This window comes from Vipera ursinii, assembly GCF_947247035.1.
Source record: "Vipera ursinii genome assembly, chromosome: 3".
NCBI classification, from domain to species: domain Eukaryota; kingdom Metazoa; phylum Chordata; class Lepidosauria; order Squamata; family Viperidae; genus Vipera; species Vipera ursinii.
In genome coordinates, this window is record NC_139516.1 from 70,841,874 (window position 1) to 70,868,492 (window position 26,619).

Here is a 26,619-nt window from a genome sequence, read left to right on the forward strand (position 1 = left end):
AAGGAATCCCCTTCGCACGCTGTGCCGGGATCTTTCCCAACCCAACCAGCCGCGTTTCCTCCCTCCCTCCCATTGATCCGGGAGGATGGGTAAGGCAGCCCTCCAACCAACGATCCGGTATAGCAGCGCCAATCATCTGCCCACTCCGCACCCTCGCCTGTCCTTCGACCCCAAGGGCCAACCCGGGCATCGGGCGGCGCGCCTCGCCCCTGCGCCAATCGGACACTGGGGAGCGGGCCACCATATGGCGGGGATAGGGCTGCCGGGTCTCCACCCATCGCGGTGTGATGCGACGCTCCGGCCAGCCAACCCGAGCCGAGCGTCCCCGCCTTCAGGCGGTTGATTCCTGCCAGCCAGAGCGAGCCGGTAAAGGAGCAACTCGCCGCGGTATTGCGCCAGCCGAGTCCGACCGCTGCCCAGATCGGTCGCTCCCCATCCGATCCTCCTTGCAGCTCTCCCGACTCCCCGTTTCGCCTCTCTCTCTCGCCGGGAGCACCTGTCGCGGGCCGAATGGAAGGCGCGAAGAAGAGCGGCTCCGGTTTCCTGCCGCCTTTCCAGCACTTCGCCACGCAGGCTATCCACGTGGGGCAAGAACCCGAACAATGGAGCTCGCTGGCCGTGGTGCCCCCCATTTCCCTCGCGACCACTTTCAAGCAGCGCGCGCCCGGGCAGCCCAGCGTGAGTCAGGATGGGGATGGGGGGTGGGGGTGGGGGAGGGGGAGGCTGACCTGCGATGCCGGGGGCGGGCTTCTCTCCCTTTTGGCCCCGCAGAGACTTGCGACCTCTCGAAAGCCAGCCCAGGCACCTTCCGTGGATTACAGTCTGGAGGTTTTTCGGCCGACGCATCGCTGAAGCAAGCACACTCCTTCCTCAAGCGCCCGCATCTCTTCCTCTTAGGGAAATTGCCCAATGGCACAATGTGTGTTCCCAGAGTAACTGCCGTCCGGATCTCTTCTCGAGCCTCTGATAACTAATTTCCTACCTAAAGCTATACTTTCGGTCCCGGTTCCTGCGATCTTTAATATATATATATATATATATATATATATATATATATATATATATATATATATATATATATATATATATATGTATGTATGTATGTATGTATGTATGTATGTATGTATGTATGTATGTGTGTATGTGTATGTGTATGTGTATATGTATGTATGTATATGTATGTATATGTATGTATGTATATGTATGTATATGTATGTATGTGTATGTATGTGTATGTATGTGTATATGTATGTGTGTAGCTGTATCTGTATATGTATATGTGAGAAACATGCTTGAGCCTCTTAAAATATTCAACTATAGATAATGTCTCACTAAAATGCATTGTCACACTTGCCCATTCCCAAAAAAATGAGAGAACGACTTCTAATTGGAAAGGAAAGAAAGACGATGGGTGGTTGGTGATAGTAGCTCTTCTAGCCCTTTTTATCATGTCGCTGTGCAGTCTATAAGCCAAAATAGGGGAATCTCTGTGTGTGTGTGTGTGTGAGAGAGAGAGGGGGGGCGGAGGGGAGGGAGTGCAATAGCCCTGGTATGCTTTCAGTTAATCCTTTTGGTCTTCCTGATAAAAAGGAGCAATCTATTTTCTTCTCCCCCGAAACAGCTGGTGCCTCACTTTGAAAAACGTTTCCAGAGTACATGACATACCATTAATTAATTCAAAATACAGGTGGGCAGGTGCTGTTAGAAAGAGCATCCTAACAACAGGAATAGTTCTCATTGGGACTAATTATGCAGAAAACTGGATGGGATGCAGTAGCCATCTGCTAGGGATAGTATAATTTTTTTATGGCCTCTTCTAGTTCTATAATTCCCTAGGAATAAAATACCTCCTGACATTTGACATGTACATGTTTAAAGAGAAAACTAAATTGAGATCCAGTGTGGAGGGTTGTTTTGGAGAAAGAGATTAATTTTGCCAACCAACAAAGAGAGGATGTGTTTCTGAAGTGTCTCACTAAGTGGGATTTGTTACAAAATAAAACCTCTTAGATGTGGTTTGTGGGTTGTCTTCCTTTTTGGGAATTGACACCATTTCTCTATATGGCAATTTTTTTCAAAATTTTGCAACCTAGGACATGCCCTACTATTCTCCCATCTCCTGCATGCTTTCAAATAAAAAAAAACCAACAACCAATAAGTTAGACTTTCGAGGCAGGGAAAGTTGGACTTTTAGCTGGCTTTTATTGGGGTTAAAATCCCATTGCTTACTTGGAGTTTGCAGCTGGTATATATACCTTAGCTGTGTGTTTTGCACAACTAAGTCTGGCATGCTAACTGCAGCCATTGGGAGATCTTAGAACTGTAACACATGCTTGAATTACATCCAGTTTCAAATCTTGCTCTGCTTTTCAAATGCATTCAGCTGAACCAGACTGCAGACTACTGGCCTCTGACCAAGCCCAATTATAGGAACATGTAACTCTTAACGTAACCATTACTATCCATATCTGTGGGGAGTTTAAAGGACTTACTATGACCTTTAAGATCTGATTTGGGAACCAGCTCTTCAAGAAGCCATATATTTACATTTACATCTGCTGGGATTTAAGTTTCTGTTGTGAAGGTCTTCTCTGTCTCCTATTGATCAGCAGTATATTTGGTGGAACCATGGGGAAAATAATCTCAGATCTCAAACTTCTTGCTGGTGGTAGCTAGGCTTATTCCCGTTTGTTTGGTAGAATTTTTTTGTTTTAGACTTTGATGTCCAAGATGGCTTGTTTTAGACATTTTAAATGATTTTTCTTTAAAATTCATCCCTGGTTCCATGTTATAAAAATCATAGTGAAACTTCCAGCTCACTATGTAATATTTACATTTGTCCAGTTAAAGTATTGAATCAATGTTGAATTTCTGGAATCTTATTGCAGTTCTGAGTAATTTGAAGGAAATGCTCACTCACTTTAACTCAGAAAACGCTTAAGGGCAGGGCAAAACAAACTTGCCTCACTATTCTCTCTATATTATTCACCACAATATGAACATGACATAAATAAGTGGCAACCATCCAAAATATTGTTTTAGTAATCACATGCTCAAAATATAACATTCGGTAAAAATAGCATGGCAATTATTTTAAAGCTTTTACATGCCCAAACCCCTTTTCTTGGTTTTTCTACAGCAATTTAAGATATGCTTACTATCCAAGAAGACATTTAATGCATAACTAATTAATCTATGAATGTTTAGCCATGAAGGTGCTGTTAAAGCTAAAACTGAAGGACAGCATAAAAAAAATTGACGTGACATTTCTGCATTTTTATGTACACTAATACCTTATTACCTTAATTTTTTCTGCCTCTTGGCTAATATGCAACCAATTCCATTATTACAGTTTTGCAGAAGATGTATTGAGGCTTGTGAATAATCAGTTCTGATGCAAGAATGATTGTAGAGATTATACAGCTACAGTGCAGGAAACAACATAGGAACAGATACAAAGATCAACCATGCAGGTTTTTTTTTTTTTGCATTTGTAGTCAAGCGAATCGGCTTAAGTTAGAAAAGTCAAGTAGTTTCTTTGTTCATTTTGGCTGAAAATGCAGTTCTAGCTCCCTTGCTTAACATTATCTTGCAAAGTAAACTAATATGCATGAAGTTTATGAGTTTATTCTTTATGTTTTTTTTAACTAGGGGACATGAGGAAAAGCACTTGTGCATTTAAGACGCCCTTTAGCTTATTTATTTATTTACTTACAAGACCTACATGGCTGCCCATCTCATACAATGACTCATAATAATCCATCAAACAAGTTCAAAACTAATATACCCTTTTTGCATGACATGTGAACAAGCCATGGTGGCTTAGTCAATAAGCTCTGTAAAAACAAGCAATGGCTTAGCAAGATGCAGGAACCCAAGTAAGGGTAGGGTATTTTTTTTTTTATTGAAAAGTTTTATAAATGTTACAATATTATCCCATCCCCAACCCACCCCTAAACCCCCCTCCCCCTTCCCCACTTCCCAAAGCTGATTATAGGGTTACAAATATATAATAATCCTAATCTAACTAACATTAACCAACTATATAAATAACCAAATACATAATGCACTTTAACCCGCCTATAACATAATTACATAATTATATTATAACTAATAATAAAAAAGAAAAAAGAAAAAATTAAATTATAACAATCTAAAATTTACTCATAAGCTAAATGGAACTTTTTAGTCCCATATTTATTCTGAATATAATCTATCCATCTTCTCCAAACCGAAATGTATCTATCTTTCTTGTGAATGATCCTTCAAATAAGCAGAAATCTTAGCCATTTCTGCTAAATTTGACACTTTTAAGCGTCCATTCCTCTATAGTAGGCAGGCAGTCCTTCTTCCAATATTGCCCTACCAATAACCTTGCAGGGTATTCTTGACATTTGAGTAATCTAATGTTGAATCTTAAAGAAGTCTGCTCACCCATCAGTCTCTAACTCAGATCAATTGTGGCTTCATTTATACAAAAATATTTTTAGTTCTCAAAACTTAATTCACATACATGATTCAAGTTCTTAAGTAAATTGGTGCATGGAAAATGCAGTAAACCTTTATAAACTTCATGCAAATTGCACCAATATCTGGTAAAGAAGTTTGACATTCTGTGTCCTCTTTTTCCTAGGGCTTTGAATATAGCCGCTGTGGAAATCCCACCCGTGACTGCTTGGAAAAGGCTGTGGCAGCACTAGATGGTGCCAAATACTGTGAGCTATCAATATTTTAATATGAGTAGTAATGATTATTTTCTTGTATGAAGACTAGCTTCCTAGGAAAGTAACATCAATTTGAAACCTAGATATAATTACATCTGACATTGTGCAGGGGCATCATTTCATTTCATCTGTTTTGTTAAACCAAGTAGAAATCTTGTTCCGAGATATTGATATCTGTATTAATCCATGTCTCCAGACTTAATATAATGGCTAAAACGGTAGGTTGTATTTAAATCTCTTGAGTCAATTTATGGGGCAAAGCTTCTATTCCTAGCCAACAAACAGGCATTCAGAGTCACAGGTGATAGTACCTATTTGCTGTAAGGTTTAAATATATTGGAAAAAATATTTTATTAATTAATCAAATTTCATTTGCTTCTCTTTTTACTTCAGGTTTATCTTATGCTTCTGGATTAGCAGCAACTGTGAACATTGCACACTTACTGAAGGCAGGAGACACTGTTATTTGTACAGATGATGTCTATGGTGGTAAGTAGAGCGGCATGCGTTTTAAACATTTTTGAATGTAAACTTATGTTGGCGCACCAAAGTGATTGAAACCAATTTACTTAATGGTGACATAATGGTGACTGCATTATGAAGAACTACATGATGGTGAATGGCCACAATAGTTCGAATATCATTAGTGGATATGTTTTTATCACTTCAGATGCAATATATTTTAGACCAGCAGTCCCCAAGCTCTGGGCCACTGTCCACTATAGTGGGTGAGTGTGTGTGCATGCATAGCCCCATTCATGCGAGTGGCTGGCTCACGCAACCCCACTTGGAGAGAGGTGGGCGCACACGCCTGCAGCTCACACAAATGAAGCTGTGTGTTTGCCTGCACAAACATGTTTGTCCCTTGCACAAAACCATTCTCCCCCCTTTCTCCCCCCCCCCCCGCGGAAGGCCATCAACCTGGAAAGGTTAGGGAATGTAATAACAAGTTTTTACATTTTACAAGAAGCATTGCTGCTTCTGAACATTTTGAACATTTTGCTCTTGTTACGTGTAAATTTGGGAAAAAAATTACTGAAAGCATTTATGGCAATATATTTACATGCTATTGAACCAAATAACGATGTTCTGAAACTCTTCTTCCAACTAACCTAGGTGTGAGAAATAGAATCTACTCTTAAGACTGGAATTAGGGTCCCACAAACTCTTCAGGAGCATGTGGGCCTTTGAGGAGGTAGTGCTTTTGAGGTGGGTCCAGGCTAAAAGAAGTAAAATGAAAGGGTTTAGGGTCAGGTGACAAAAGAAGGGAAGAGATATGGAGCAGTGATTTACTCCAGAGCTGGGGGGGGGAGGGACAGACCAGAAACAGCCGGGCAGATGAGAGAGACCCCATTCTAAGGTCTCCATTTAATATTAGTCATTGGGTTCTGAATGTTACAATCGCTGAACGCTTTGGCTGCTGAGTGCTCTTCCTGAAGGTTGCTCTTCTATGTCCCATTACATGTTTAAAGACTGGAGCATTCCTAGCAATCCACAGCATTATTTGCGCTATGTTTTATGAATGATCCAACTCAACTTCTCTGCAATTTTTCCATCTAGAAATTACAACAATTTTCTATGCGTTTTTTAACATAGGGAAGGCAATGCATTAAATGGGATAAGGTGCGAATTTGGACATAGAATGACAGAAATAAAGTTTTACTCTGAAGCTTTATCTTTGCTCTTGCAAGATAAATATCTTGTACTTAATAGGCAGGTATTGCAGACCTACATTTTAATTGGCTGAAGATGCAGACCATTACTTTTTAATAGGGAGCTCTGAACAGCTGACCTTTCTGCTACTTATGCATAGAATTTCTAGGACAGCAGCCAAGATCATTTCAGTCTTAAACAAAACAGGGTGTCCACTTACTTCACAGGTTTAGCCGTGTAATGTATGCCCCGCGTCAGAGCGTCTCACATAGCAATAGGAGAACGAAAACATGTTTCCTCAAAAGCAAGTAATATGTTGGATCAATGCCCCCAGCTACACTTTGCTTCCTTTTTTTTTGATCAAGTGAAGATACTAATAATCTCTTTTTCAAAGTGCCAAAAAATGTATACAGTGTAACAGCAAATTATGAATCTATATCAGAATTGTGTCATCCCCCCCCCGCCCCTTTAATTCCTTCTGGAACTCAATATAATAAGGCATTTTCAACACACTTTGTGTGTAATGAAGGGGATTGGGATTTTTTTTAAAGGGAGAATCCATCAGGAAAAGTTCACCTCCTTCTTAATACACTATTAAAAATGACCAAAGTTTCTTTAATGGTTTATTTACCGTGTAACTAAGTATTATTGTGTTCTTTGGTGCTTCCCTCACTTTTCCTAGTTTTCTCAGTTAATCTTATTGCGCGGGTAAACATATGTGGGTCAACTCATACTGTAAGCTTTCTAGAGTGCATTGGGAACCTTTTCCCAGAAAGCTTGTAAATAGGCTTGTAGCTTTGAAAATATTTTTTCTGGGAATGCTTGATGACACCATGGTATGCAGACTAGAGCATCTGATACTCTGTATTGGAACACAGTCAAGTTGATGAAAGATTCCCAGCAACTGTAAAGTTGTTTACAAAAGTTTCAGTAGTCCAAGTAGTTTTATACATAAATACATACATACATACACACAAATATGCAGATTGCAATCCTAACTTTAGGACTGTGGCCAAATATTTTGATTCCCTTTTGTGTTTTGAGTGTTTTAAGGCTTCTAGGTGCTCATGATGCTTGTTTTATCTCCTAAAATACTTGAATTCTCCCTTTGAAAAGGGGAATTTTTAGAGTGCAGCCCTTTATACGTGGAAAACAAAGCTTGGCACATTCCTTCGGCCTATGGAAATTGCCCTCTCTGTTCTGCATATTGCACAATATTGCCAATTTTGGATGTTAAGAGACATGGCAGTTACAGAAGAAACACATAACCCTTCTACGGGAGAGATTTCAAAATCTAGTCTGGTACTGGCTTTACCAAGTGGCAGCCACCCTCCAGGATGTAAAATAATCTTTCCTAGCATCTTCTCCTGAATTCTTGTTATGTGGAGATGGCTGTGGTTGAGTCCAGGATCTTTTATATATGGAAGCCACAGTTGATATTCTACTAACTGAGTATTTTTCTCTTTAGAACAAGGTTTCCTCTGTGCTGCAGTCAGCAGAGTTCCTGCACTGAGCAACAGGGTAGCTCTTGAAACTTTGTTTAAAAGGCAGAGTAGAAATATGTTAATAGGATATTAATATAATAATTATTTTTCAGTTGGGCAGCCACTGCAGATAAAATCATCAACAGTAATAATAATAATATATAATGTTGGAAGGGACCTTGGAGGTCATCTAGTCCAACCCCCTGCTCAGGCAGGAAACCCTATACCATTTCAGGCAAAAGGCTGTCCAGTCTCTTCTTAAAAACCTCCAGTGTTGGAGCATTCACCACAGTACTGTATGAAGTGCTGACAATGCTAGAGGCATCATTCTTTCCAAAAGAGTGAAATAATATATAAAGTTTAGTGGCACATTCTCCTAATGACATTAATACAGATAAGTCTCTTTCCACTCTAGGTACAAATAGATATTTTCGAAGAATTGCAACAGATATGGGTCTAAAGGCTGTTTTTGTTGACTGTACCAAACTGGAATGCCTTGAGGCTGCAATTACACCAGAGACCAAGGTAATAAAATAACATTCCCAGCATGACTGTACGGCAGACTAGAATTTCCTGCAGTATATACAACGTTGAGTTTTATTGCCTTTTTTGCTAAACATGAAAGTCATCTATATCACATAACTCTGACCTTATACATAGGATTCAGTCTGCCTCCAGCCATCTACTTGGACTGGGTGAATTTATTTAGGGACAGAATGTTCAGAAGGACCATTTCCTACAGAGCTGTATGTACCTCTAGAAATGGCTACAGCTCATAGGTGTGGAACAGATGTTACTCTTCCAACTCTCAGGATCGGCTTCAAAGATTTTGTATCATGCATGAATAGGGTTTATGTTTGGCTACAACTGATCAGAGCAAAAATGTTGAAAGAGATTAAGGTGATAAGATGTAAGATGTTGAGACTCTAGAAAGAGTACAGAGAAGAGCAACAAAGATGATTAGGGGACTGGAGGCTAAAACATATGAGGAACGGTTGCTGGAATTGGGTATGTCTAGTCCAGTGGTGACGAACCTATGGCACGCGTGCCAGAGGCAGCATGCAGAGCCCTCTCTCTAGGCATGTGCACTGTCACCCCAGCATAGAGTTCACCAGAGTAGCTTCCACCTTCACTTTTCCTGTTTCCGGTCTTGCCCTCCTTCAGCGGTAGCAACGCCTGTGGGGCGATGGCGGCTGTACAGGGCCTCCGTATTTCGGTGAAGGCAACCAAGCCGGAGCCCATGGAAGTGGAAGAGGGTGAGCTGTTTCTTCAGACTGGAGCCCCCGCTACCCCCTCACCTGTGCTATGGCATCAGCAGAGGAACTAGCCGTACTGGTAGGGCACTCACTGAGGGAGCTGCTGCTGGTAATGAAGCCGGGGAAACGGGCCGGGTGGGGGGGGGCTGCCTGTGCTGCTACCATGAGGCAAAGCCAGTGGGGGAAGGGGGATCGGACCCATGTGCCCCACTTCCTGGTATCCTGCCACAGCCATGATGCATTGCAGAAATTGGCCACAGCACCAGTGGGGCAGCGTGAGAGGCTGCAGTAGGACACTGGGAAATGGGTGCATGGGTCTGATCTCCTTTCGCCTTGTGGCAGCGGCACTGGCAGCTCCTCCACCCCATCCAGCCTGTTTCCCTGGCTCCGCACCGGCAGATGGAGACAGCAGTGAGGGGCTGGGGGTGTGCACGGGATGATGCAGAGCGGCACTTGTGAGGGGTGTGCGCACGCCAGAGCCCACCTTCACCTGCCGTCGCCCCCACCAGTGCAAGGATGGGCAGCACAGCTTCACTTCCAGAGCTGCTGCTGCTGGCCGGCCCTGGCAATGCAGGGATCACCGCCGCCACCTTCTCCTGCCCAGCCTGCATCTTATATGCAATATTAGAGCATGCACCTGTGGAAGACCACATATAACAAGCCAGGAACAAGAACCACTTTTTTCTAATTACTTTATTAGAATATATTCTGCACACCGGCACCTACTTATACCTACAGCGCACCTATAAAAAAGGAAGAAATTAAGAGAGAGGAATGGACAGAAAGTCCTTATCTGATCAGCTGGCAAACAAAGATTTCAGAGTTCTTTGATTTGAAAGGGATTGGGGGCCCTTTCCTCCCAAACTGTTTTTTTAAAGTGCTTCCTACACAATTCAACTGTGTTTCAGGATAACTATAGACAGAATTGAAATATTTAAAAGTTTCTAAATATATTGTCATGGTATCATTTGGGATGACCAATATTAAATAATGAATTTCCTTCACTTTCCTAAACAGCTTAGGGAAGTAATAACAAAATAAGGGGTCTTGTGTGTGAAAAAAGAAGAAGGTTCTCAACATTATCTTATAGCATTTAAAGTCTTTCAAAAGTATTAATGAAAAAACAATACTATTCTTTAAAGTGGATACTTGCCAATAATATATATTTGATATCCTTCTCTTCCCAAACTAACAGCTTGTATGGATTGAAACTCCAACAAATCCAATGCTGAAAGTTGTTGACATTCAAGGATGTGCAAACATTGTTCATAAACACAAAGGAGTTATTTTAGTAGTAGACAATACTTTCATGTCTGCATATTTCCAGGTAAGTCAATTTTCATTGGTTTGCTTTAGCTGCTTTTATTAGTGTAGCACATCTCATCTATTAAATGCTTTTCATTATTTTACTTTTATGACTCTGATTCTCATTTTTACAAAGGGAAAATAATGATAATACAACAGTCTAGTAAACATTGCAAAATGGTAGAAGTAGGATGTGAAATTGGATGCTCAAAATGTATTGATTAATAGGCTTCTAAAACCTTAGCTGTTGTAAACAGTGTACATAATGTACAATAAAACCATCATAATAATTACACAATTAGAATGTTATCACCAGCTGCAGCAGTGCAAACAACTATGGAATGTAAACCCATAATAAGTGAGTATAATTTTCTAATAGCCCCAAGAGTCATTTTAAACATATTTGAATGTGAAAATGACTCTGATTGGCATCAAAAGGATTGTGCCTCAAACAATAGTTTGGGGGAAGGCATGGCATGTCACTACCAACTATGGTCACCTCACATGGTAGAACATATCACAAAGGGCTCACATGAAAAGTGTTTTTTGGCGGAGGGCAGATATTTGACTCTTTCAATAGAAACATCAGGAATCCCATTAATACTTGACTGTCTTTTACACAATGAAGCTGTAACTCTTAATACACATTATTGAGTCAATTCCACTAGTCATACAATGGTGGATTTTGTTTCTGAATTAAGATACAGTGGTTGTGCTTAGGACCAAGAAATTTAGGATTGAAAGATGAAAGTGCAGATGTTCTAATTTAATATTTCATTGGAAAACAGGAAGCGTTGTCAGGACTGGTAATAACAGGGCTACATTGAGACAGCCTTTAGAAAATGAGATGGCAAGTGGAACAACTTTAATTCCATAGAATTAGAATTCTGACAATGCTGTGAATCTATCATCCAACCATTCTACAGCTAATCATTCCTAACACAGTAGCTAACGTAATAGAGAGAAATAATTTCACTAAGACAAAGTACTGCAGAGTGCAGAAAAGGATGAAATATATTTATTTGTTATATCAACTTATATAGACTTCCATCAATTTATATAGACTTCTGAAGAAGACTGGAAAGGGGAATCTGGAAATTGAGCACGTTGTTGGGCAAACGCCCCCCCCCCTCACTTTCACAACATCTTGTCTGATGTTATTTAAAAGAAATCAGTTTGGCATTTAAAAACTAGATATTGAGATACTGATATGTATGCAGGTACAAAAGGTATTTTGAGGCCGCTTCTTTTTTTACAGCCTAGACCAGCTCTTTCACTATAAAAGATGTAGCATCAACTTATTTATTGCTTGTATCATTTCTCCCCATTCACACTATAAGCTCTTGATAGCTAGTCCTTTCAATTCACACATCTGATAGGAAAGGAAGGATGAAATAAAATAATTTATGCAAAGCATTGTAGAACTCTGTATGGTTGGGTTTGGATTGAAATTTGATCCTACGGTCAAATCAAACACTTGGTTGATAATAACGCTTTGATTTTCTTCAGCCCAGGCCTGCATATTGATACACCACTGATACACCAAATAGGAAAAGAGACAAACTGAACTCGAACTGAGAGCTGTATTTTCCCTTCCTTTCTCTTACTGTTTGTCCTTTCATAGTTGATACTCAAATTTCATTTACCTTTAAACCTTTTCAGATTCACATCAATGAAATATCAGTGATAATTGGCCCTTTTCTCAATAGCCTAATCTCTGCATAGCAGGAATTGCTTGAAAGTTCTTTGCAGCATGCCTCAGTATTCATTGCAATTGCTGTTGATTTTCTCAACAGAAAATGAAATACACCTCTTATTTTGTTCTGTTGTAGCGTCCTTTGTCTTTAGGAGCAGATATTTGTATGTATTCAGCAACCAAGTACATGAATGGTAAGTAGTTACGCTTGCAAGTTATATTGATTTTATTTTGTAGCAAGCAATAATAATAATGCTTTTTATATGTTCAAATCTTTTAAATACATGTTAGATCTTTATTGTATTCATCTTGAAAATGAAAGTGAAATTATATCCCTTATTATGTAATTCATAAACACATGATGTGTTTTCTAACATAGTGTTTGTAGTCAGCGCTTGTAGCTTACATTAATTTTCTTTAAATATGTTTAAATATATCTCAAATAGCTCAAGGTGAAACTATCTGAATATGTATCTTATTGGCATGGATATGTACAGTGTGTTTGTATTTTTAATATTTGCCCTGCGAATTGGAGAAGTGCTTGAAAACCATATTGTTTCTAATTGAACCAGGACTGACAGGGAATCTTTCTTCTGCTGTTCTGGCAATCTGGTAGTCGTTTGTGTTTCCTACATCCAACATTGTTTTAAAAAAAAAATTCTCTTACCTTGCCTTAGAAAATCATGTCATTCCATACCATTGCAAAATCACTGCAACCAAGTGTAAGTTTTAGCTCTCAGCTAATCAGCTTTAAAAAGATAAATACCACAAGCAGAAATCTAGTATCATGGTTTGAAATTTCATTAGAGTAACAGAAACGATACTGCAATGGCACCTGTAAGTGGATGGACCCGTTTCCACGTCATATTTACCCAGGATTATTGTTAAGGAAACATTACAAGAAATAACACAACCACCCGGTTCTTTCCTCTGTGATGTCATAACCTAAGCTAATGTGAAGTGGGCTCTCTAGACTGTTGATTTTCCCACTTGTTAGAACAAGTGTTAGAAGAAGGTCATAAGCAATCTAAAATTAAATGATGACTTTGCTTGCTGTTGTTTTCCAGACAAATAAAACCACAGCCCAATGTTTGGTTGTTATTCCAATTTACGATAACCACAGATGCTCATTAGTCTACTTGTGGCAGAAACCAGTTGTCAGGTGCAAGCATATTCTCTGCCTCATTGTCAACCTACTTGTGACATTTGAACATGCTCAGCCTGTAAATAGATCTGATCACTTGCCTCTTATATTTTCAGGACACAGTGATGTTGTAATGGGATTGGTTTCACTAAATAATGAAGAGCTTCATGAGAAACTCAGATTCTTGCAATATTGTGAGTACGAAGAGCAAACTCGAACGTGTGGGTTGCTGATTTTGTAAAGTAACTGCTTGACGTGCCCCTAGTGTTTTTAAAAAAAATCTTTAGCAAAATTGATTCATTACCTGTTTAATCTACCCACCCTCAGTACAGAAAAGACACTGTATTAATTGGTGTTTTGTATTTTTCTGTATTTTTCTAACACTTTGTAGTTTGGGACACTTCGATGCTACTTGTTGGAAAAGATAAGACAATTGTAAGGAAAATCTAAACCTAAAGTTTATCTACAAAATAAGTACTGTTCCTTCAGTCAAAATAGATGTGACTCTGCAGACCTGTGCCTGGGGTTTCCTGTCAATTTTGTTTTGTATTTCAAAGTGGTTACAGAACATTCTCTTAAAAAAAATAGTCTGGGATAGGAATGCAAAATGTGTGAGAGTTAATCTTCCATTTCTGTATTTTCTTAATTAAAATTAGTTTCTATCTCCTAGGAGTCTACTGTTAGAGTCCACCCCATCCCTCAGTAGAACACAAGTCCACAGATTTCATCTGCTTTGAGCAAACTAATAATACTAATAATAATACTACTAATAGTAATAATGATTTGTTAAATGTGTTTGCCACTTATCTCACCATGGGGCTACTTTGGGCAGCTAGTCATATTGTGGCCCAAAAGCCAGTTTGGTCCAGTGGTTAAGGCACCAGACTAGAACCACGAGACTGTGAGTTCTAATCCTGCCTTAGACATAAAAACCAGCTGAGTGACATTCTGTCAGTCATTCTCCTTCAGCCCATCTTACAGGGTTATTGTGGAGAAAATAAGAGGAAGGTGTGTTGGATGTGTTTGAGGTATTTGTAAAAATAATGAAGGTGGGATTCAAATAAATTAGAAAATAGCTCCTCTTTCCCAGATTAGGGGACATCCAAAGCAAACTGGGACATCTGGTCATTTGTGACAGCCAATCCTTATGGTAATAAAAATACAATTATAACACATTAAATAAATAATATTTTAAAGTATCAGCTACAACTGCCTAATTATAGGTTCTGCCTTCTATCATGTGTTTTTAGATCAAGCAGGATGTATGTGGAGGATAGAATAAATACTAGTGAAGCCATAATTCTGTTTCAGTTCTGATTCAATCCTTAGAACTGCTAACAGTCACAAGGTCACCAGAACATGCATTTTTGAATCAGAGCTTTTACTGTATGTTAATAAGAGCTCTGATTCAAAATGCATGTTCTAAATTTTGAATTCATGCTTTGAGTATTTGTTAAGTTGAAAAGCAGATTAACTATTTGGAAGACATCAATGTGGTTTATTCTGAATGTATAAATATATTTTGAAGAATCATCAAAATAGTGCTTGGTTAGTTCCATAAAATGTTTACTGCAAGGAGTCTCAGAATATGAATTGGGATCATCTGGAGGGTCACGAAGAACATGGGAGGGTCACAATAATTTTTAAACTCTTTTGCTAGCACTCTCAAAGCACAAGCTGGATTTTGCTAGTCATTTTGCCTGCATCAGCCAGCAATGGGTGATTGTTGTGTTGCAAAGTCTGAGAAGCTCTGTAATATACTGATTCAAACTTGACTATTAAAAAATAATATATTTATAGTTAGTCCACTACCAATACCAACGGAATGCTGAGTGGATCAAACTCATTTATTATTTTGTCTTGTTATTTTAACCTAGGGAATACTTTAGTTCTAACAAGTGGCATATTTGTTTGAAAAAAATGATAAAAAATGCAATATGCCAAAAAGAGAATTATCTTTTTACTCCCTCTTATAGCCATTGGAGCAATTCCATCTCCTTTTGATTGCTACCTTTGCAACCGAGGTTTAAAGACTCTGCCAATCCGCATGAAACAGCATTTTCACAACGCGTTGACTGTGGCCCAATACCTTGAGTCAGATCCAAGGGTTGAAAAAGTCATCTTCCCTGGTATGTTGCCCTCAGATAACCTGGAAGTCTTTCTAGAAAGATTTTTATATTCCATCCCAGGCAAGACCTGATGAGCTACCTAACTAAAACTCCAATCTTTTACAATCATTTGTAAGCCTCCTTAAATTGATTTCTTCCATATACTGGTATATTCCATAGTCATATCACTGCCTGCTGTATATCATCTAAGAGCCTTGGTGGAGCAGTGGGCTAATGCCTCCTTAAGTAACACCAGCTGCCTGCAATTAGTGCAGGTTCGAGTCCCACCAGGCTCAAGGTTGACTCAGCCTTCCATCCTTCCGAGGTAGGTAAAATGAGGACCCAGATTGTTGGGGCAATTAAGCTGACTTTGTAATAATGCCGCTTAGGGGGGGGCGAAAGCCCTAATAAGCAGGCATATACATAGAATGAAGGCTACTGCTAAGTTTTTAAGCTGCCCTGAGTCTTCGGAGAAGGGCGGGATATAAATGGAATTAAAATAAATAAATAAATAAAATCTTGATTCCATAAATCACTGGTTCCAGTTTTAAATTATACATATTCCTGAAGGGCTCCCTAGTATTACTAAGCAAAAGTCATTATGAAGCATTGCCCCTTTCTCAATAGTTTTTCTCTGAAGGGGAAAAGGAGGAAGGAATATTGGAGAAAGATGGAGGGACTGCAGATAGGTGAATTCATCATCTTGTAGATGCCCCCATATACTGCTGTTGGTAAGACCAGGCAATTAAACAAGAAAAGCCTCATAGGGGAAACATCTACATATGTCAGCTACTGAATGTGCTTGTTTGAGTTAAAGTAATAATACAGGCTGCGTTGTTTGTATAATGTATGATTCATTGCAGGATTACAGTCACACCCACAATACGATCTGATGCAACGTCAGTGCACAGGCTGCCCAGGAATGATTTCCTTTTACATCAAAGGAAACTTTGAAAATGCTTCTCGATTCCTTAAAAACTTAAAGGTAAAACTTATCATTGTAGAGTGCTTTTAAAAGAGCCACATCGCTGGCTTGTGACTTTGTCAGGAGTTGTGTACTGTACTATGGTCCTTTCTTCCTTGCTGAAATCATTATGGATTTTGAGCATTTATAAGAACTCCCAAAATGTAACTAGCCCATGTAGTTATAGGAAGTGGCGCTAATGAAAGGGAATGGAATGAGTATATCCCTATGAATGGGAGTCAAGCAATGTGAGCCATGTAATAACCCTCTAGCAGCCTCTCTGCCATCTTCCTCCACAATTATGGAAAGCAAAACAACTTTGGCTGATGTAACAGTGTTGTGCTACTTTTGAAACCTGAAGGCACCAAGCTAGAAAGGGGAAGACTGAATTCATGAAAGACTGAATTAGCCATGAAAGCCAGCTAGGTGACTTTTGGCCAGTCACTCTCTCTCTCAGCTGAACCCACCTTGCAAGGTTGTTGTTATGTGATAATAGGTTGAGGAAGATGTATCGGACACAGTACGTTCAGGCGCCTTGGGTTATCTATTAAAAAAAAAGAAATAAAGGCAAAATTCAAATAAATAAATTATACATTTGACTTCAGAAGTCAATTCATTGATTTGTCAACATATATCATTGGAAAAACATTGACTTAAATATAGCTGTGCAGTCAAATCTCTTGGATATCTATTAGCTGTGCATTATTTATCTTGGTTTATAGCCACTGGTTGTAGCCAAATGTGATTTTGTCAGTAGCTGCATCCAAATTAATGTACATTTAATTAAAAGTTCTGTTTGGTGACAATATTTGAGAATACTGCAAAAACATCCCAAGAATCAAGATCATGGAGGATGTGTATTCTAATTGGGACTGGAGCTGTAGGAATATGCTAATAATTTGGATTTTGAGATTAAAGCATCATTTTATCGGTAGTACAATGTTTCCCAGTCTTTCTAACTTCCAGGTTTGTGGACTTCAACTCCCAGAATTTCCCAATTACTATGACTTGGCTAAATATTCTGAGAACAGAACTCCAGACACCTAGAAGTTGACAAGGTTGGGAATCACTGTTTTAGTCACTGGGTGGAGTGTGTGTATGATCCACATGTAATTTCCAGTCTTTCATTCATGTATACACACACACACACACACACACACACACACAGAGAGAGAGAGAGAGAGAGAGAGAGAGAGAGAGAGAGAGAGAGAGAATGTATATGCCATTGATCTCAGAGAGAGAGAGAGAGAGAGAGAGAGAGAGAGAGAGAGAGAGAGAGAGAGAGAGAGAGAATGTATATGCCATTGATCTCACTATCCAGAATGCTTCTGGGTGGCATACAATAAAAATAGAGATATAACAACAATTATAAACATGAGGACAGTTAAAATTACTAAAATGAAATAGTGATCTGCAGAGCACTCCTAGCTGACTAAGTTAATTCAGTTGACCACTGAAATTTGTCAACAAAAATAACTGATTTTCTGTGAGGCTAATGTTTTACTAAATTGAGAGTCTAATGTTCACTCACTACAAGGTTTGACCTTTAAACCTCCCCCTTCAAAGATTGATCCTTTTCAGTCTTACCCACCTTGTATTGTACTGTTAGTTTAACTCGGGAGTCTGCAACAATGTACCCTATATGACCTGTGGATTTCCAACTCCTAGAATTCCTGAATCAACCATGCTGGCTCAGGAATTCTGGGAGTTGGAAGTCCACAAGTTGTAAAGTTGCCACAGTTGTCCACCCCTGGTTTAACTCCTCGAAGCCAAAATACCAGTCTTAAAAGAGCAAGTCTTGCTTCTGCTCAATTCTTAGTCCCAGATCAAAGTGTTTTTATTGCCAATGTATGAATAAAAGTCAACTAACTGTTGAATCTTAGTTTCTCACACCAATCCGAGACAGTAACCTAACTTAGACAGCAGGCCCCTCTTTGTTTTCATGCCTGAGGTAATACATTATACAAACAACCCAGCCTTTTGTCTGAAGGCCACGCCAGCCTTGCTGGCCACTGAAACTCTGTTAAATAGCAGGATCTTACTGTTCTCCTGTGCAGGCATTGACAAGTTTATAGTGAAAGGGAATTTCATAGAGGAAGATCCCTGAAGATACTTGAGATCACTGTGTACTCTTGAAAATAACAGTACTAGCTAGGAACGTAATATATGAGAGACTTCTGAGCCTTAAAAAATAAGCGGAAGAAATGGCCAGAATATCAGAGAGTGTTTTTGTGCTATCATTGTTTCCACACTTTTGCCTGTGTGGTAATATTTGCAAACAGCCTCTGCAAACAAAGCATTATTCTTCTATCAGATGAGGCCATTCCAATCTGCAGGCAAGGAAAGAACATCCTTTGCATTTGATGGACTTGTCCTGAATTGTGTTAGATTCTTATGGAATTTTAATTAAATTTGAATATGGCTTGCCTCTTTAAAAGAACTGATGTAAAGTTTTTTATGTATTTAATAGTTTATTTGTACCTTGCCCAGAGTCCCCCTGCGAGATGGGCGGTTTTCAAAAACTGATAAATAAAAAAAATAAAACCCATTTTGATGGTTGACTGGGGTAAAAGTACGTTCTCTCTTAAATTTCTTAGGTTTCATTTTTTTTGGTTTCAGATTCCCAGAATTTATCCTCTGAAGTTAAAAGGCAATTTAGTATCTGTTACTGATATCAAATTTGGGTTTTCAAGAGAAGATGGCCTGGAATGAAAGGAAATTTGTGCCTTTTTTTATTAAGTGTGTTGCATTTCTTGCATCTCTGTTATTTATTTTGTAAAAACAGTTTCTGTTGTTTGCTTTGTCCATTTGCTTTTACTAGGCTAACACACAATTAAGTTTGCATAAGAGTACATTGCATGTCTTAAAATAAAATTTTTAATTAATATTATTTGAAATATGGTATAATTTTTATATTCCTTGTTCTAGCTTTTTACCCTCGCTGAAAGTCTGGGAGGATATGAAAGTCTAGCAGAGCATCCGTAAGTAAATTTTTCTGGCACCTCGTAATAAAAGTATTTCACTGATATTTATCAAAATATTTGATACTTTAATATTCACTGTGTGTGTTCCAACTAAACAATATGAGTTTGCTTATATCACCTTTTTAATTATTTTTTTATTTTAATTCCATTTATATCCCGCCCTTCTCCGAAGACTCAGGGCGGCTTACAAGCTTAGCAGTAGCCTTCATTCTATGTATATGCCTGCTTATTAGGGCTTTGCAAAGTTTACTTGGAAACTGTATCTTCTTTCCTGTTCACTTTTATGGATGTTACTCTTCCGTAAGTCTAATCTTTTCTGTGATAAACACTACCATTGTTCAAATATCTAAATCACTGTTCTGAACTCTAGTGACTTTAAGATATAGGGAACTCAGTTCCTGCAATTCCATAACTAGCATTGCCAATTTTGAAAAACACTGATCTGAAGAAAATCAGAGAAGTACAAATAGCAAAGCCTTGTAAAAGTTGGGTTACAGGGATGATATCCCACTCCGAATATTGATGGAGGTAAATAGGTCCTATGTTTCAATATATTTTACATCAAGACCTAGGCATTTTATGATCCCTGGGCCATATCCGGCCCTTGGCTGTCACTGGCTCATGTGAGGTCAATCAGGAATTAGAAATCAAATGTAAATAAGATATAACATATATTCTTACTAGTTGCAACTAAACCATATAATTTACTACTTTTTTTATAAAGCAATAAAGTTAATATTAAGCAGAATTAAATTCGGCCTGTTGGTTCAGCTGTTCAAAACAGTTCCAGTTTCTCATATGGCCCCTTGGGGAAATTAATAGTCCACCCCTGCTTTGCATGCTTATTCAAATAATACAATGGATTGAAAATAATAACCTTGGTACAAGGATTCATGCTTGAAACTCAATGCTAGCCACAGCAATTTATGTAGAATCCCTTCTTGCATAATTTTAGTCACACTCACCCACATGGCAGTAGCTACTTACCTCCCTGTTGGTCTGGGAGTTGCGACTTCCTACCGGCTTCCTCACTGACTCTTCTGGGAAGTCGGTAGGAAGTTGCTTCAAATAATGACTATGGGATTTGATTAAAAATGGGAACCAGGACTGCAGGGATTGTACCCTTTAGCAGTGGAAATTTCAGTCACAATTGCCCCCATAAGTTGAGAACTACTTAGACTCACCTGTATCCTTTTTCCAACATTCACATTTTATTGCCATCTATGTTTCAGTTCTGAATAAGTACATTTGCTGTTTAGAATTTTTATTTGATATGTGCTTATATTTAAACATAGTACAGTACAAGATATAGTTTTACTGGTAACATAATATTTTTTGTTATTTATGACATACATTTTAAAAATCCTAGTAGAACCTATACTAAATAACATTTAGTCCAATATGTTGAATGTTATTTTTTTATAAGTGCCTTTTTCATATTCACTGCTATTTCTTTTACCCTATCTTTCTGAAAAAAAAACATTTATGTCACAATATTTTATATTAATTTTCAGGGAAGTGTAAGCTAAGTTTTTGATTATATTAATACTCACCGGTAATCAATACTCTGTGCTGACAAATATCAGCTTCAGTATCTTGTTATCTCTACTTGTCAGACTTCCCAATCTCGGTGCTTTCCAAATGTGTCAGATTATAACTTTCATTAGCCATAATGTTGATTACAGATAGTCCTTGCCTTATGATGACTATTGAGATTCAAGTTCTATTTAAGTCATAAAGTGAGTTATCACATGACCAGACCCAAATTTATGTACATTTTTACCATGGTTGTTAAGCAAATCATCGCAGTGGTTAAGCAAGGCATGTTATCTGGCTTCCCCAATTGATGTTATGTCAACTTCTGAACCAAGCCAGGCAGAAGCCATCTTTGTTGTTCTGAGTTGCCACAAATTGGGACAATCTTACAATCTCATGGGAACCAAGGTCATTCCTACAGGTGTGGGAAGGAGGAGTGGAGAAACCCACTAACTACTGTACTTTAATTGGATAACATGATCTAAAGCAGGGGTCCCCAACCCCGGTCTTTGGACCAGCACTGCTCTGCAGCATGCCAGCAAGTGGGCTGCACAAATAAGCAAAGCTCCATCCTCTGGATGCAGACAGTATTCAAAACCACATCCCTTCTGGTCTGCAGAAAAACCTTTCTCCATGGCACCGGTCCCTGGTGCCCAAAAGGTTAGGGACCTCTGATCTAGAGCACAGCAGAGGAGAGGGGGTTATTACTTTTAGTTACTTTGAATCTCTGGGGAAAACTTTAGAGTTGGTTTCAGTTTTGACTGTGCCAATAATAGGTGTCCAATAAACATGTGTTTTGAGGAGACTTCAAGCCTCGGAGTTTTGTTTTACTTGGTTGCATTAGTTGGAAACTTGACATATTGCTTGTCGGAAACCTGCTGGGAAGCTCAAAAACTGTGATCACATGACCATAGCATGCTGCAATGACAGCGGAGGAGGTAGATTGGTGCAGTTTGCAGACTATTATAGGGGAGCACTTTTTCAGTCTATAATACTCAGTAATTGATTATATATGCTTTTATATAATCATATACGTTCTAGTCCTGCTTTAGACTCAAAGCCAGCTTGATGATGTTAATCCAGTCACTTTTTCTCAGCCCTAGGAAGGAGACAATGGCAAACCACTTCCAAAAAAAAACCCTTGCAGAGAACATTTTAAACTGGGATTTCTTCTTTCTCCTTCCATAGATCATTATTTCTGTTAGTATCCCCAAGATTAAAAACCTATTTAAATCCCAATGTTTAGCCTATGCACACATACCTTTGATTTCAAATGCAGCTTGCTCTAGTGTTAAGACTCTCTTAATAGCGGTTGTGTAAAAATGGTTTACTATTGGAAGAATAGCTCTTCTGTTTTCAATTGCCTAAAGTGTTTCTTTCAGACAATGTAATTTGGCATTTTCCTATCTCAATTTGCTGTCTTCCAGGTGTATAGGGAATAGCTAGAATTGTGGAGGTTGCATCACAATAAATCTGAAGGATGTTCCACAATGCCAGCCCATGGATATGATCTGAATTCTCTTTTTTTTCTGAATTCAGAAAAAAAAATACTGTCTTTCTGCCTTCTGTCTAGCTAGCTAATTATACTGCCAATCTTACCAAAGGTGACTTTTGCAAATAGATTGATAATAGAAGCCGGTATCTTACTTTTTGTATACACTTTCCTACATTTTGCTGTATTTTCTGGTGTTAGCTGGTATGTTTCCCTTATTTATAATTCTGCACTCACAGACTATTTATTCTTTTCCAGAGCAATCATGACTCATGCCTCAGTTCCAAAAGAACACCGAGAGGTCCTTGGAATATCAGATACTTTAATTCGCATATCTATTGGATTGGAAGATTCAGAAGATTTACTAGAAGATTTGGACCAAGCTCTGAAAGCAGCAGTAAGTCACTTCATACTGTATTCACCATATAATGCACAAAGTCTTTTATTAACTCCTTATAATTCTTCTATATTTTCAGGAAAAATAGGATTTTTTTAATAATTCTGATATTCCTTTGGCCAAATAAGTTGAAAAAAATAGCACATTTATTTCATCAAGATGTACAGCTGCTTTAATTTGCATGTAAACACTTAATTTCATTTTCTTCCTAATCACTTTTACTTATTAGACTTTCCTGATTATTTGGGTACTGTTTAATTTAATTTTTAATTTAAATTTTTCTGCTACTAGCCATTATATCGATATTTTCAGTTATTAATGGCAATGCCAAATGGCTAGGAAAATGTAATTGCTTGTGGGATTCCCAAAGACATCTTTTTCTTTGCGAATCACATACAGAACAAAATATTGAATTTAAGAATTCTTTTATTTAATTCTTTTATTTATTTAATGCTGGCAACATTATACGTTGTTTCACCATTATGCAAAATTCACCTTGTGAAAACTGTAATGATGAAATTCTAAAACAAAAAATCGATTCTGCTTTTATATGAGCCAAAGACAGTGCAGAATAGCAAATCCTTTTTCTAGCTCCTTGCCTATAGAAAGGATAACTGTCCAATTATCACGGAATAAGATATATGCTGAGAAGGAGAGCAAGAAATGCAGGTAGTCCTCAAATTACAATCATTCATTTAGTAACTGTTCAAAGTCACAACGTAACTGAAAAAAGTGACACTACTGGTCCTTGCACTTATAACCTTCACAGCATCGCCACAGTTGTGTAATCAAAATTTAGGTGCTTGTTAACTAGCATATATTTAATGCCAATTCCAGTGTCCTGGGTCATTATTTGTGACCTTTCCACCTGGCTTTGGACAAGCAAAGTCAACAGGGGAAGCCAGATTCATTTAACAACTGCACGATTCACTTAATAACTGCAGTCATTCACTTAACAACTCTGGCAAAAAAGATGGTAAAATTGGGCACAGCTCACTTAACAACTTGTTTAGCATCAGAATTCTGGTCTCATTTATGGTCATACGTTGAGGATAACCTGAAGTACTGTAATCATCTAGAGGAGGAGTATAGTGCAAGAAGAACATTTTTGTTACTTAAAACAGGGTCCCCAACCTGTGGGTTGTGTCAGCCTATGGGTCACTGGGTGGTGTGAATGGCAGGCCGGTGCACACAGCCCACTTGCATGAGTGTCACCAGAAGCGTTGTGGGCATTTGTGGCCCCACTCACGTGAGTGTCACCAGGAGTGTCACGGGTGTTTGCAGCCCCATTTGTGTGAGCATCGCCAGGAGCATTGTGGGCATTTGCAGCCCAACTCACGCAAGCGTCACTGGGAGTGTCACGGGCATTTGTGGTCCCACTCGTGTGACCGTAGCCACAAGCATTGTGGACGTTTACAGCCCCACACATGAGCATCACTGCAAGCATCACAGGTGTTTGCGGCCCCACATGCACAAGCACTGAAAGTCCCACTCATGTGAGCACTGGCTGTGCATGTGCATGAGCACATGCATTTGTTTACACACACACCCCGCACAAAACATCTCTTCTTTCCTCTCCTCCTCCCCCTCCCCCGCTCCAGACTGCCAACCTCAAAAGGTTGGGGAACTCTGATTTAAAAGATAAAGAGGCCCAAAGAATAGGATGATATGCATTCTGGGGACATAATGCTGAAAACCTAAAATTGGAATAAACATTTTTTAAAATAAACATTCTTTTTACTTGATAAGCAGTGATAGTCTGCATAGTGCATATAATAATTAAGGTGTTAAATACAAATATGGGAAAATCAGGTTACAGTTCTCATGGAACTAGCTGGATGACTTTTGGTCAGTAACACCCTCTCAGCCCTAATCTGTGTCAGGGTCTTCAGCAAGCAAGCTGAAAAACAAACAACCCCTCCTCTCATTATTACATAATACATAAATAGCTTTGCTGTGTGAACTGTGCATACACAATACCAAACACGTGGCCCCTTTGAACAAGAAGAACAAATACTAAGAACAACAGCTTGCAAACCAGCCAGAATTACTTTGATGTTTATAGTTGCTTGTAAAGATTGTCCGCTTCATTATTCCATTAGATTATAGTTCTTTTAATGTGGCAACTTGCCTCTGAAAGCCTAAATGTTCTGCAATCCTTTTTGTGTTCCAAATGTCCCTTTTGACAATTGAAAAAAAAAACCTTAATTGATAACAATTTCACTTGTTTCTCTTTCTACAGATTCCTGATTATAGAATCCGTAACTAGGGGTCTTAAACTTAAAATTGCAATTGATTAATTTGCAAAGTAATGGAAGGAAGATCAACTGACTGCTCAGTCCTTCATGAATTTCCATTGGATTTGATTTATGGAAAATGGAGAAAACATTATGGGTCCATTATGGATATCCTCAGCTCACTGAATCTGCAAAGACTTTCAAATGGACTGTTTCTTAGTTATTTGTTTCTTTTAATTTTAAGAATCAAAATATCTACTTTTACTACTGTAGTAGCTCTCGATTACCATGATTCACATTCAGGATTATGTGTTTGTAATTGCTTGATAATATCTATCTTTACTCAGCGTATGCTGATGTAACTTGGGGCTAAGCTAAGCTGCAAATCAGAGCTACAGCTTCAGAATGCATATGAAGACCTTTAAAGATTATAAAGTGCATAAATATTATGCAACAGCTTTCAAACTAGTGCTATGTCAGCACATCAGATTCCCCGTTTGCTATTTACTCGTGATGGTTACAGACTAGTACAGAAATGAATGGAAGCAAACTTAAGTTCTGAAAATGTGAGTCTGATAAAATGCTTAATGACCAGATCTGTTATTTGTCTTTACTGTGCAATACTAAAAAATGAAGCAAAATTAATTACACAATATCATATGTTACTCTTTTTAAAAAAGTATTGAATTTGATTTGATGTCTCTTTTGATTTAGCATATTTAATTATATGTTTGATTATATTTCTTGTCTTGAAGGTCTGAAATTCTTGGTAAGTTAATTATTTGAGATTATGTACTGTTTCCATAAGCAATACTACTAATATATTGATTTTAGGTCCAATTTACTTGAGAGTTGTTTAGAAAAAAGGTGTAGAAATCTAAACTTTATAGTTGCAGAATATTGTTCTATGTGCTTGGCCTTGTTGTCTTAGTTCTCTTATACTCAATCCTTTAACAAATCTTGTGATAAGATATTGGGAAGTTAGATATTAAAATATGGAATTAAATCAACAATTGGGATAATTTCTAATCTCCTTGTGTTTATTAAATTACACTCTGTCTTGTCAAAAATCTCTGCAAGATTCTGATTATTCAGAATCCATAGTGTGGTCCTCGGCTGCAGAGGTCTTGCAGAACCGAGCTATGAATTGAATCTATAGCTCAGTTCTCAGCTGCACAGGCCTTCCGGAAAGGTCTGTGACTGAGAAATGCAGGCGTGGCTGCAGAAGACACAGCAGAAGAAGAGGACCGGTGAGGGAAGGCCTGGCTGCAAGGTAAGTGGGTGCAGGATGCATGGGGCAGATACCCCTGTTGTTGTTAGCTGCGAAGTCGTGTCTGACCCATTGCGACCCTATAGACAACGTTCCTCCAGGCCTTCCTGTCCTCTACCATCTGCTGGAGTCCATTTAAGCTCACGCCTACTGCTTCAGTGACTCCATCCAGCCACCTCATTCTCTGTCGTCCCCTTCTTCTATTGCCCTCAATCTTTCCCAGCATTAGGCTCTTCCCATTAGGTGGCCAAAGTATTTGAGTTTTAGCTTCAGGATCTGGCCTTCTAAAGAGCAGTCAGGGTTGATCTCCTCTAGGACTGACCAGTTTGATCGCCTTGCAGTCCAAGGGACTTGCAGGAATCTTTTCCA

General features: G+C 38.7%; 1 protein-coding gene across 1 annotated transcript; it reads left to right on the forward strand.

Annotated features, from left to right (window-relative positions):
* The first annotated feature begins 200 nt into the window (after positions 1-200).
* On the forward strand, positions 201-26,613 carry CTH (cystathionine gamma-lyase). Its single transcript, XM_083358692.1, has 12 exons — positions 201-678; positions 4,634-4,715; positions 5,118-5,213; positions 8,277-8,386; positions 10,313-10,444; positions 12,255-12,312; positions 13,379-13,456; positions 15,239-15,391; positions 16,234-16,355; positions 19,263-19,315; positions 22,605-22,743; positions 24,986-26,613. The coding sequence occupies exons 1-12, from the start codon at positions 511-513 to the stop codon at positions 25,010-25,012; spliced, it is 1,218 nt and encodes a 405-aa protein (XP_083214818.1). The 5' UTR covers positions 201-510; the 3' UTR covers positions 25,013-26,613.
* The last annotated feature ends 6 nt before the right edge of the window (positions 26,614-26,619 follow it).

What these genes read in the sequence shown, in the direction of transcription:
- CTH (XM_083358692.1), top strand. Translation starts at nt 511, where the DNA reads ATGGAAGGCGCGAAGAAGAGCGGCTCCGGTTTCCTGCCGCCTTTCCAG. An exon ending in AGCAACCAAGTACATGAATG is followed by an intron (nt 12,313 to 13,378) that starts GTAAGTAGTTAC and finishes TTATATTTTCAG; the next exon opens with GACACAGTGATGTTGTAATG. An exon ending in ACCAAGCTCTGAAAGCAGCA is followed by an intron (nt 22,744 to 24,985) that starts GTAAGTCACTTC and finishes CTCTTTCTACAG; the next exon opens with ATTCCTGATTATAGAATCCG.